The sequence below is a fragment of the Seriola lalandi genome, unplaced genomic scaffold (assembly GCF_002814215.2).
Source record: "Seriola lalandi dorsalis isolate HSWRI2012SDOR001 ecotype SW California unplaced genomic scaffold, Sedor1 jcf7180002054936, whole genome shotgun sequence".
NCBI lineage: Eukaryota > Metazoa > Chordata > Actinopteri > Carangiformes > Carangidae > Seriola > Seriola lalandi.
The window spans coordinates 13121-26245 of NW_019525488.1; the positions used below are offsets into that span (position 1 = coordinate 13121).

Genomic DNA, 13125 nt, shown 5'->3' on the forward strand with positions numbered 1-13125 from the left:
TTTAATTTCAGCAGTTTTATTGTAATTCAATGGTATTTTAGACGTTTTCATGTCAAGTTTAGTTTCATAAAGACACATAAGTGTGTGACTACAACTACACATTATATATGTGATATATATATTGTAGAAGTTTGCAGTATGGAGATAATTCAAACAAGCACTAACTCACTTGACTGCTTTAATGTTTTTATTGTTGCTGTTTGTTGAACTTTTCTGGAGCCACTCCAGGTGAACACCAGCAGAAGTACCTGTGTCAACGTCACCAGCTCCGACTAACTGACATGACAAGAGGAACGACTCCAGCTACTGTGATGCAGTAACATGTTCTGTATTTTATGGACTGCCTCCCTGTTTGTTTGACATGTCAGTAATCCTGGCTCAGTCTCGTGGAAGAGAACATCCACAGTCATGATGACGTGCCGATACGTTTCAGACCAGTTTCTCACAGAGGTTGAGTAGTCGACATCTCGGGTGTGATGCATCAGCACCAGAATGACTTTTTCATTATCTGCTGACATCAGAAGGAAGGAGAGAAATAAGAGAAGGAGGAACCTGCAGAGGAGGACGCTCTCTTTTTTAAAAACAGACTTCAGGTTTTTCAGCTCATTTAGTCAGACTGTGAATTATTATGTAGAGAACTGAAGTACTTTCTTAGATCTACAGAGAAATGTTCATATCACTGACAAATCAACAAGAAACTGTAACACAATTAGCACAATATGACTGAGCTGTAAACAGGTGTGTGTTTTACCTGACACCTGAGTCATGGCAGCTTCCACATCTGAACCAACACAAGAGTTGATTGGACAGAAGAGAACAACCACGTGGCAATCGTTCCTGCTTGTCCTCTGCACATGAAGCTGCAGAAGTGTTTCCACTTGCTTCATCAGAGCTTCACCAGCACCAAAGGTTTCCCCTGTAGTGACTGTGTGGACCTTCACTGTCCTCCATCCTACAAAACACAGGAGGAAAAACAGTGAACGGAGCAGAAGGATGGAGACAGTGTTCTTCAGATTTACATCAGCTGAGACTCACTCACCTCCACGACCAGACTCTGGAGACTTCTTCTGTATTTCTGAAGAGAAACAGAAACCACCATTCAGGAGTTCTTATTATTTTACATTGGTGCATATGTTTAATAACCACCTGAGGAAGAATTAACTGCCTCAACAGAAATGTGACATGTGAGCATTTACACACCTGGGTTAGGCTTTCTCATGTGTTTACGGAGACAGTCGTAGAAGTCTTTGAGATCTTTGTTATGAGAGCATTCCTGATAATACTTCAACAAAGTTTCAGCAGCTGCAGAGAAAGAATATAACTTGAGAGAATATCAGAATTAGAGATTTATTAACACACAAACAATTAACCACTGATCAGTTTGTACATACCAGAATGGAGCTCAGGTGGAACCTTAAAGGACTTAAGTTCCTGCAGAGCTTTGTCCATGTCTGACATCTGAGACATAAAAACAAAGAATGCAGTGTAACACACACATACACACAAAGACACAGACAGACACACACACAAAACAAAGACACACACACACACACACACACACACACACACAGAGTGAGTTCAGGTAAATGTGTGGTGCTGTTTTTTGGAAGAAATTATTGTTGAACATTATCAGAGACCGATCACAACAGCACCTCAGCCTCTGTAACGGCCCGAACACCATTAAGGTTAAAACACATCTGATTGTGTTCTTCAGATGATCGATCCATTATTGTTTATTGAAACCTAGAGATCGACCTTTGCTCTTTGCAAAAAGGCAACTCAAAATGTTTTACAGAAAAACATTAAAGGCTTTAAAGACACAAAGGAATGTAAAACATGTATTCAGATTTAAAAACAGTGAAATAAAAAAAGCTTTTAAATTAAGATTTCATTGCTTGTAAACTTTGTAGAACATGATATTAACAATATTAAATCTTTCTAAAATACTTTTGTTCTTTATTTTTTGCTTCCAGCTGTTTATAGATGCTTCTTTTTTTTAAATATCAAATGACTGTAGCTCTTTACAAAAATTATACAATTTATAAAATATATAACATCTTATCATTTATGTTAAATATATATACAGTACCAATCAAAGGTTTGGAGGTGTGTCCACACCTTTGACTGCGTTTACAGAGAAGCTATTGTAACTAAGTTCCACTTAAAACTAATTCGTTTTATTATTAAAACATGGCTGTTTCGCTGTGATCAAAGACGTATCAAGTCTATAAAGAAACATCAGTTAAACTGTTTAAAAAGTGTTAATTTGTTGACGGCCCCTAAATGAAACCGCTGTTAAGAGCGAGTTGTCGGACGCCAGTTAACCGTGATCTTAGAGCCAACACTGGGTGAAACGGAATAAGAAGACGCGGCTGATCCGGATCGAATATCCAACATCAGACTAAAGTCACCGCGGTGACGCTGCGTTCTCATCCATGGTCCTAATACTCCTTCATACATGATCAATACTTATATTTAATATAAATAACTGGCCTCAAACAGACTCTCTATTAAACTGGATCCTTACCTTCACTGTGGTGCAGCAGGACCAGAGAGGAAGGATGAGTGAGGCAGCAGAAGAGAGGGAGCTCTTTTATACAGCAGCCTCTTTCACTTTCACTTTTCTAATAAACCATGTGGTTTATAAGAAGTCCAGCAGTGTTGTCATGACCACACCCGTGGCTTTGTATCAGTTTCCCTCACTAATGGACTCACCACCCACTTCCTGTTATGATCCCTCTTATCTAGATTTCACAGTAACACTCAACGATTTCAACAAACACAAAGTCAAAGTCAAATTTGACATTTCACTTGATTTGTGTTGTGAGGAAACAGTCGAAAACTACAAAGTCCCCTGAGATCAAAGGGTAGGAAAAATATTGGTATGGAAATATAAACTGTTCTAACGGATTATTAAACTGTTCTAACGGATTATTAAACTGCTCTAACTGATTATTAAAATGTTCTAACTGATTATTAAAATGTTCTAACGGATTATTAAACTGTTCTAACGGATTATTAAACTGTTCTAATAGATTATTAATCTGTTCTAATAGATTATTAAACTGTTCTAACAGATTATTAAAATGTTCTAACACATTATTAAAATGTTCTAACGGATTATTAAACTGTTCTAATAGATTATTAATCTGTTCTAATAGATTATTAAACTGTTCTAACAGATTATTAAACTGTTCTAACGGATTATTAAACTGTTCTAACACATTATTAAAATGTTCTAACGGATTATTAAACTGTTCTAACACATTATTAAAATGTTCTAACACATTATTAAAATGTTCTAATGGATTATTAAACTGTTCTAATAGATTATTAATCTGTTCTAACACATTATTAAAATGTTCTAACGGATTATTAAACTGTTCTAACGGATTATTAAACTGTTCTAACGGATTATTAAACTGTTCTAATAGATTATTAAACTGTTCTAATAGATTATTAATCTGTTCTAATAGATTATTAAACTGTTCTAATAGATTATTAAACTGTTCTAACACATTATTAAACTGTTTTAATGGATATTAAACTTACTAAGTACGAGTCACCAACTGCACTGCCCATCTGTGATGCACAATGATGTGAAGTATGCAGAGACACTTGCTGTGAACCATTTCAGTGTCGGTCCATTGGTGTGTAAATGTCGTTTATCTGTATTTAGCCTCCACAGTCGTGGATCACTGGAACTGCTCACTGTGTGCCAAAGCACATTTTTTTTAAATGTATTTTTTTGGGCTTTTTTAGTGCCTTTATTGATAGAGCAGTGGAGAGAGACAGGAAATGGGGAGGCAGAGAGGGAGGGGAATGACATGCAGGAAAGGGCTTGTCCGATGCGGGACTCGAACCGGGGCCAACTGCAGCGAGGATCTCAGCCTCTGTACATGGGGCGGATGCTCAACCAACTGAGCTATACAACACCCCTTGCCAAAGCACTTTTAAATCCAGATAAGCGACATAATGTCTGGGAGTGGTGTGTTAGTGTGTGTGTGTGTGTGTGAGGTAAAGATAAAAGACTCACAAGAAATCTGAGAAACTGGTGGTCTAAACCACATGGTTCATGAGAGTGAAAGTGAATCTAACAAAAAGCAGCTGTATAAACGACCACGTTCTCTTTCAGCAGGATAACTGGATGCTCCTCTCTGCTGTGGCACCTCCCCAGTAAAGGTAGGAACTCTCTACCATGTTTATTATCACGTTACTCTAAGAGACAGACTGTGGTGATTGATCAATGTAAAACTGTATTTTATGTATGGAGGGTTAAATATGAAAAAAATCTGATTTATTAAATTAAATATGTAATTTTAATTGTTTTTATGTCCATATGCAGTTCTCCGTTTCTAGCAATGGGAGACATTGAATCAAGTAAGTAATATGAAACCACCTGCAGAGGACAGTTCAAACTTTCCTCATGATAATTAGTTTTTCTCTGTTGTATGAGCAGTAGGGGCGAAGTCTAATGTTATTTCATCAGATGCAGAAATGTTGATTTGGATGTGTTAAATGTAGATGCACTTTCACCTTAACTGTAACACTCTGTTTTCTCCTGTTTAATACATTAGAAGAGAAGTAAATGTTGTAAAACATCGTCAGTGTGAGTCTATAAAACACATTCTGCAATATTTGTTGTAACCATGGAGTTTGAACTAGTTCTGATCATGATTGGTTTTAATCAGCGCTCAACTGTAAATCAGGACGTCACAGAGGGTGAGGAGTCACAGGGAAACATCCAGAGTGTCTGGAGCACATTGGACAACGCCTTAACACAACTGTCATCACAAACAGAGCATTGTTTGTTGGCATTTAACAATCATCACTCAGGGTCAGCTCTCTCTCTCTCTCTCTCTCTCTCTCTCTCATTGACCGTCCCTCCTCCCCTCTATCTGGGGATCACAACAGTGGGGGGAAGGAAACCGGCTAAGTGTCTGTCTGTGGATCTCCTCCGCTCCAGTTCAGAACAATGGAGGCGCAGCGACTCTCAGCTCTGTCCATAGATCAGACACAACAGCTCAACAACAGCCACATCCTGTATCTCGGCCAATAATGTTGTTTTACAATTTTTACAAGCGATTTACGAATAACTTCAGACAGAACAGATAAATATCTACAGATTTTGATTGTGACAAAGGAGGTCCCAGATCCTGGTCCTCTTGCACAAATGAAACTTTTAATTTCAGGGAAAAAATAAATGTGTTCTTCTACTTCCTCAAATGATTCTGTCTGTTTTACTTTTTAGGCCCTTCACCCCCACCATCCCGTCCGTACAGTAAGTTATCAAATCAACAAACATTAATTCTGTTCATCATTAACAGGTTGACGTGTCTTTATACCTTCATGGTATATGCCTTCTGCTGTTGCTGCTGTAGTGTGGTGCCCTGCGGCTCCCAGTCCAAAATAAAGAACACATACAATCACTACCTGTTTGAGTGTGAGTGTGAGTGTGTGTGTGCCAGTCAATTCAAGTCAATTTTATTTATTAAGACCTAAATCATAAGTTATCTCAGTGCACTTTTCATATAGAGCAGACCTACACTGTACTCTGTAATATTGTGTGTTTTTCTATTTCTGTTAATGTTTGGTTTTATTACCTGGAAAAAAGTCTTCTTCTACTTCCTCAAATGATTGTCTCTGTTTTACGCTCTAGAAATTCCTACTCCACCTCCTTCTCCCAGTAAGTCATCAATTCAATGGTAGAACATTATTCACAGTTTGACATGTCCTTGCATAACGTTCAAAATACTCACAACTAACATTTAATTACTTCTAATACTATTTTCTTGTCAGCTTTTAGAGATCCATGGAGAAATGTATCTTGGGGGTGAGTACATGTAAATTGTCCACATGGTGACACTGTAGTTTGATGCGTTCCTCAGCTTGACGACACTGAACTGAAATATCTCGACATCTATTGGATGGATTGTGATGAAATGTGGTTCACACATTCATGGTCCCCTCACAGTGAACTGTCATAACGTGGTGATCCTCTGACTTTTCCTCTAGCGCCACCATCAGGTCTTATTGTGATGTGTCCACTACTTTGGTTTCTGATCACATACCTGCAGAAATAATCATATTCCCATCAGCCTCAGCTGTATGCCGTGTTTACAGCTAATTAGTAAACGTGAGCATGCTAACCAGCTAAACTACGGTGGTGAACAGGATAGAGACTATTTCTGCTGAACATCAACATGATGGCCGTGTCACTGTGAACTTGGTACCATGCTAAACTTAGCATTTAGCTCAGAGCACAGCTGTGCCTCTATGCAGCCTCACAGAGCTGCTAGCATGGCTGCTAGCATGGCTGCAGTCTGGTTAAAACTTCATCTTTGTCTTATTTTAACAGACATAACGAAGAGGATCTGAAGTATTTGAAGGATTATCAACCTGAAATTGCTGACATCAGACACCTCAGAGTTTTGCTCTATGGGCCCGTTGGTGCTGGAAAGTCCAGCTTCATCAACTCTGTCAGCAACGTCTTAGTAGGGAGAATGACCCAATCAGCTGGAGTCAGTGCAACCACCTCTGACCAAAGTCATACCACGAAGGTAAGTAAACCCACTGAAAACACTGGGTTACTCATTTCTGCACTTCACATTAACATTTGACACACTGAGGATTCTTGAAATGAGACCAATTCTCCACTTGGTATTAACATGCAGTCTGTTCCTCATCACTTTGCATTTACGCCTCGTTAGTTAATTACATGCTTCATCTTTCAGTAACACACTTTCAACATTACATGTACCTCGATATACTTACATATAGTTCTTAACATCACAGCGAGCTCATAAATGCCATGACCTGTACATGTATTAGACATGGGTAAATTGAAAACCCCAGTGTCAACACTACAAAGACTGGTGTTGTTCTGGGTATCAATAATAACAACAGTAAGAGTTCACCTGCCTAACATTTTGCAATCACTCACTGAATATGACAATGTATGTAGAAGCACATTAAGGACGCATTAAACCCCAAATTATGATTGTAAAGCTGTAGCAGCTTTTAATTATAAAAAGAAAATCTGTTGGTATCAATATCAGTGACACTGGCCTTCATATAATTTGGTTTTGGATCTGAAACTAAACTTCATCTTATTGCTCGGCTTCTACTCTGCATTTACACCTGTGTTTTTCCTTCATTCCCAGAAACAGATCACATTAGTACCAGTTGGAAATAGACTCTCAGAGACAGACCAGTTGGAATAACAAGTTGTACGATTTAAGCATGACTTTTATTGTCATGCCATTTCACCAAACTATGAGACTTTGTCCATATAATTTTCAGTTGAGGAGCAACTTTGCTCCTTGGACTAATAAAGTCCATCCTGTCCATTCTGGTTGCATCTTAACTTAAATGTTTTCAATGATTCAACAGGGCCGTGATGAGAACTAAAAACAAGACCATTGTCATTACTTCTTCACATTTTATCCACATGTCTTTCAGTATGAAACCCATAAAATCCAGAAAGGAAGCAGAGGGAACTTTTACCCTGTTGTCTTCAATGACATCATGGGTCTGGAGGAGAAGACTGGAGGAGGAGTCAGGGCGGACGACATCAAACTGGCCATGAAGGGACACGTGAAGGAGGGATACAAGGTACAACTGTCACACTGTTACCTTTGTTCAGTAAAACAGGTGCTTAGTGATCTGTTTTTCATTGAGCTGTAACTAAGATCCTCCATCCATCCATTAGCTATACTGCTTATCCTTATGGGGTGCAGGACCTCCCAGCTGACACTGGGCGAGGGCGGGGTACACCCTATACAGGTCGCCAGTCTTTCACAGGGCTGACAAAGAGACAAACATATAGTCACTCACACATTCACACCTATGGGCACTTTTTTATAGTTGCCAATTAAACTAATGTGCATGTCTTTGGACTGTGGGAGGAAGCCGGAGAACCTGGAGAGAAACCACTTAGACACTAGGGCTGGGTTGAAACAAGTCATTCTCTGATTTAAATTGATCTTCAGTTGAATACTCCGATATTGATTCATAAAGAGATCGATCTTTTAATATACTGTATGTCTTTTAAACTCTGCTATGGAAGTGTGAAGCTGTCACAAAGAGATCTGGTCAGGTGAGTATAGGTAGAGCTGCCAGAGCAGCTGGAACGACGCTCTGCAACTATTTTTTCTCAAAGTGATTAAATAAAATATCCAGTTTTATATCCAGTCATTTTCCAACTTATAAAGTTCAAATAAACTGGTATATAGACATAAAGAAACATTAAGTTAATGTTTTTTTAGCATTTAAAACAAGACACAAAACAGGACCGATTTTTAAGTGCTTGAAGATCCGATCATCACGTGTGTCATGTAAAGAGCTAAGAAAAACAAATCAAATGGTCAAAGTTTTCAATTTGACATTGAAGGTGTATTGATTGATTTACAAACAGGCAAGAAAACATTCCACCTTAAAAGATGGCGGTAGCTGCCAGTGAGAGGTGAGGTCAATGAAGTCAGCAGCAAGTCTAAAGACAGATGAGTGGCTGCATTTCAGACTTAAAAACTGTGAAGACAGTGAAGAGCAAAAGCAAAGCTGTATGTGAGATGTTTAGAGGAAGCTGTGTATAGCTGTTCATACACAGTGTAGCCGATGCACATTAACAACACATTTTACATCTATTACTTCTTGAGATGTGTCTAAACTCTTGGTCGTGTTAAATAGACATTGCATTAATGTAACTGCTCCGGGTCCATTCGTAATGTAAACATTAACGTTTTTACCCAGCCCCAGCAGACTCAGGGACATTTACACAGTAATTAATTGTTCCTTGTAACATACAGGACTTTAGCAGTGAGTGACTGAGTTCAGACTGAGGTAAAGATACACAGGTTCATTAAACTGCAACAATAATAATCATTAGCAAAGCATCAGCTGCAGCTTCTCATGTTAGCCATCAGCCTGAGAGGGAAGAAAGAGTGAGGTCCAGACCTCGGGGGCATCATAGCTAGCTATGGGAGTGCCTCCAAACAGTTTGGTTCACAGTAGATATGAACCTTTTTGTTCATAGTACAGACCGTATATGTTCATGAGCCATTATTTATTTGGATTTTTACATTATTTTCCAGTTCAATCCAGTGTCTTCGTTGTCCAGTGGTGATCCAGACTACAACCCTTCACCCTCTCTAGATGACAGAGTTCATGTTCTGGTTTGCCTCCATAATGCTAATATAACAAAAATGGAGGAATTGCCTCTGATGAAGATGAAGGAAATCAGAGAGGCAGCCAGCGACTTGGGTAAGAGCAAAGAAGAAGAGGATTAACCACTAAATCAGATCTTTTACAATATGACTGAGAAAAATCCTGGATTTTTACTTTCAGGCAGAATGAAGGAAGTTCAGTCTCAGCCATGACACTTCAACAGTGAAATTAAAATTCCTGAAAGACTATTGATTCAGTGAACTCAGGCAAAATTATTATGCAAATGTTGAGTATGTACAGGCTACAATCCAGCTAATACTGGATATATGATGCTCGCACCATTATAGGAATGAGTTTTAAATTAAAAAACATGATTGGTAGTTAAGAATTAATGTTTCTAGTCAGCAATCACCTTAAAACCAATCACCTGTGGTTAATACTCTGTTGTCTGTGGCTGAGAAGAACTGTGTAGTTTAGTCCTGCCTCCCACCTGTTCACAGTGTCGACACGCAACACAAGAGCTGACCTGTCTGCACCTGCACAAGTGTGGAGAGTGAGCACTAGTTCAGCATCATGGATGAACACAGGAACAGAACATTATTAAAAAGAATCTACTGACAATGCTTCATAACAAGCCATAGGTATTCATCCAAAGCATATGCTATTGAAACTTAATTTTTTCCTTTGTTAAAGAAAATGCACTTTAATTTTGCCTGCATGCTGTTTTTATTTTATGTTTGTTTCAGAAAGAAGTAGGCTACTTTATTTTACATCCTGAGCAGAACTTGTCGAAATTTCCATCTAAAATCACAATCCTTCTTCTCTGCGTCATAACTCAGTCAAACATGAACACAGACATGATACATCACACTTTTAGATTCACTGTGAATCACAAACACTTCTAGGGGATAACATCAGTTGTTGTGTCAATGGCAAATAACACATCCAAAAACCCTATTAACTGCAGAACCTGGATGAGAATCCTCATGTTTTTAAGTTTTCTTCAGTATCACAGTGATTCAGTGACAGTTGACTGTACATCCATAGCTACACTGCAAACAGGAGCTGATCACAGCTGATTGAGAATAGTTTTAATGGGGATTATTTCCTAAAATGTAAACATGTAGGTAAAAACTACAATTATCGCCTCGTGGTTGTATGCCTGCGACAACCAGCCAAGTTACATGATCCAGTGCTGAGGAAGCCGGCAGAGGTGGTGGAGAGAAGCAGGCAAGGGGAACCCACAGACATCACCAGTGGGAGACCAGCACCCACGCTTCTCTTGTCAGGAGCAGAGTGGAGGATGGAGGTGGACCAGGGCAGGCAGCTACATTTTCCATTAGAGACCTGCAGCACCACACTGTGACAGAACATGGTGCTCTGGGCGATGGACATAAAATCAATGCTGCTGGTTGAGCTGACTGTGCCATGGGAAGAGGGGATGGAGGCAGCCCATTAGAGGAAGAAAGAGAAGTACGCAGACTTGGTGGCAGAGTCCAGGGAAGGCAGATGAAGCATGACACTTTGCCCAGTGCAGATCGGCACAAGGGGTTTTGTGGGAAGCTCAACAACACACTTACTCCGAGACCTAGCTACACAAAACCACAAAGCCACACTGCCACAGAGGCAGAGAAGGCAAACTTCTGACTATGGATAAAGAGACAGGAAGAGACATGAGGAGCCAGCGACTGAGACAAATTATCTGCTTCGAACTCTAATCAGTTCATCCTTAAGTCCAAGTGAATGTTTCTGCCAAGTTTTTAGAAATTCCCTCAAGGTGTTACTGAGATATTCACGAGAGTGGGACAGACAGACGTTCTGAAAACATTATGCCTCCCGCACTGGCTGTCGCCAGCATGGAGGTATAAAAAAGGGGCTTGCGTTGTAGCCTGTAGCATAAAGACCACACTACACCTGAAAGAACTGATTCATGTTGGAGATGGATTTTTGGGCATAAATATGAATGAACTGAGTTCAACAAGTTAGTAGAAGTTAGACTTTTTGCAGCAGGCCTCTTTCCTTGAACACCCCTCATGTGTTGAGTGCTGTGTTAGAATCTTTGGACAAAATCAAACTGCCGCAGAAATATCAACTTATAATTAATTAACCTCTGTATGTGCAGGAATTCCCCAACTGGCTATTGTCACCAAAGTTGATGAGGCCTGTGGTGAAACTGAAAAGGATCTGAAGAACGTCTACAAGAGCAAGCACATAAAGAAAAAGGTAAGTTACTGTCAGTCCTCTAATGAGTACAATAAGTTCAGCTGTGATATAATTTAGCTTTACAATCTACTTTAGAATATGAGCTAAAAACCCTGTGGCTGTCAGCACTGAACTGAACTTTTGTTTCCTTCAAACTTAGATGAAAGATTTCAGCTCATCACTGGGGATTCCAATGAACTGCATCTTTCCTGTGAAGAACTACAGTGAAGAAATCTCCACTGATGAGAATATCAACACTCTGATCCTGAGCGCTCTGAGGCTGATAGTCGACTTCGGAGACGACTTCATTCACAAGAGTTGTGATAAATAGAAGTATTTGTGTGTTGTACCTTCACTTATATTACAGCTCCACTTAAAGAAAACACAGCACAGTTCATAATAAAATGACTGTATCAGAAATTTAGCTTAGTCCTAATAATCAGCAACAATATAATCAGACAAATATAAAATAATATAAACAAGTTAATCTAATTGATTTCTGATCATGATGTATTGAGTATAAATAAAAAATCAAAGATAATTTGTATGTTTTTGCTTTTCTAACTTCTGAAGAAAACTGCACCATCATCTGCAAACAGCTCCTCCTCCGAGCAGGTGTTAATGTAACAGATGCTGGATTAAAATCTGACGTATAAACTGCATCCTTCGGAGGACGCAGTCTACGAGGGTGTGGCCTTTCGTAGCTGTTGTAGATCGCAAAGATATTCTGAAATGAGACGGTCAGGTCTATAGATGATTTATGCTGTGTCTCCAGCTGTACTGGCTGTTACTGTTGAGTCACAAAGTGCGGCTCATGTCGCCTAGCAACCTTAACAACACATAACTTTTTTTCACTAAAACTTGGGGTTTTAAGGCCCTTGGCTTTAACAGTCATAGCGTTAGCTGTTGAACTGAGCTGGAACACAATACTTACATTTAAAAGTGGCTCTCTGTCAGTGCTGTTTGCTTTCATTCCCGGCGCACAATGAATCTTGGGATAGGTTTGACCACGAAGGAGCCAGCCGTCTGAGCCTTCATTGCCGAGCTCTGCTGCTCTGGATCCTAGTGTTTTGTTGTTTGAATTCTTTTAGATTCAAATTTCAGCTTAACTTTAAGCAGCAGGCAATTCTTAATATATGTTCAAGGTAATAGTGACAGTTGTACCTTGTAACCCTCCTCCACATGTCCCATCGTGGCCAGTTTGATGTCGTCCACCCTGACTCCTCTTCCAGTCCCCTCCTCCAGACCCACGGTGTCCCTGTAGGTAACAGGATGGAAGTTCCCTCTGCTTTCTTCCTGGATTTTATGGCTCTCATATTGGAAAGAAGAAGTGCAGCTTTAATGACAGTGCTGCCATCTACTGACTGGAGACCTGGCACAGTTTGTAACTTGCATGATGGCCCTGATGCAGCATTGAAACTAGTTAAGTTTGTATGATATAATCACACTTGCTTTTCCATGTGGCTTTAAGCCAGAAACCTTGTGAGGCAGCGGGCTCCTCAGAAACAGACAGTGCTTTCAGCTGTCAGCTGTCACTTGGTATGCTAACATGCCTTCAATGACAGTGCTAACATGTTGATGTTAAGAAGGTATCATGTTTACAATGTTCACCTCATAAAGCTGCCAAGTGCTGGACAAATAGAAATGTTGACCTCATGTTGGCACTGGAGGAAAAGTCAGAGGATCACCAACATTAGTAGGATTAATTGCCTGAGGATCAAGAATGTCTGCACTTAATTTTGTGCCAATCCATCCATT

The 13125-nt window shown here is 39.6% G+C and overlaps 2 protein-coding genes across 3 annotated transcripts; one reads left to right on the forward strand and one right to left on the reverse strand.

Moving 5' to 3' along the window:
- On the reverse strand, nucleotides 1-2609 carry LOC111644565 (uncharacterized). Of its 2 annotated transcripts, none has more exons than XM_023393473.2 (6): nucleotides 2528-2609; nucleotides 1392-1458; nucleotides 1201-1302; nucleotides 1040-1075; nucleotides 752-952; nucleotides 1-508 (listed from the first exon to the last, which is right to left on the reverse strand). In XM_023393473.2, exons 2-6 carry the CDS (start codon nucleotides 1456-1458, stop codon nucleotides 273-275), a joined length of 642 nt encoding a protein of 213 aa, XP_023249241.1. In that variant the 5' UTR covers nucleotides 2528-2609; the 3' UTR covers nucleotides 1-272. The 2 variants fall into 2 exon arrangements, with proteins under 2 accessions (XP_023249241.1, XP_087026352.1); XM_087170226.1 differs by having other exon boundaries at nucleotides 1-511.
- A 2629-nt stretch (nucleotides 2610-5238) lies between these two features.
- On the forward strand, nucleotides 5239-11908 carry LOC111644564 (interferon-induced protein 44-like; the record flags this gene model as incomplete). Its single annotated transcript, XM_023393472.2, has 8 exons — nucleotides 5239-5281; nucleotides 5660-5686; nucleotides 5800-5833; nucleotides 6359-6560; nucleotides 7462-7614; nucleotides 9093-9261; nucleotides 11288-11388; nucleotides 11528-11908. Coding segments are annotated over 8 exons (900 nt in total), but the record flags the coding sequence as incomplete, so codon positions are not given.
- Between the last annotated feature and the right edge of the window lie 1217 nt (nucleotides 11909-13125).

Excerpts from the sequence above, each read along its gene's own strand:
- LOC111644565 (XM_087170226.1), bottom strand. The coding sequence starts at position 1,458 with ATGTCAGACATGGACAAAGCTCTGCAGGAACTTAAGTCCTTTAAGGTT. Across the intron at positions 1,303-1,391 it reads TCCACCTGAGCTCCATTCTG|CTGCTGAAACTTTGTTGAAG; the intron begins GTATGTACAAAC and ends CTTTCTCTGCAG. Across the intron at positions 512-751 it reads TGCCATGACTCAGGTGTCAG|CAGATAATGAAAAAGTCATT; the intron begins GTAAAACACACA and ends TTCTGATGTCAG.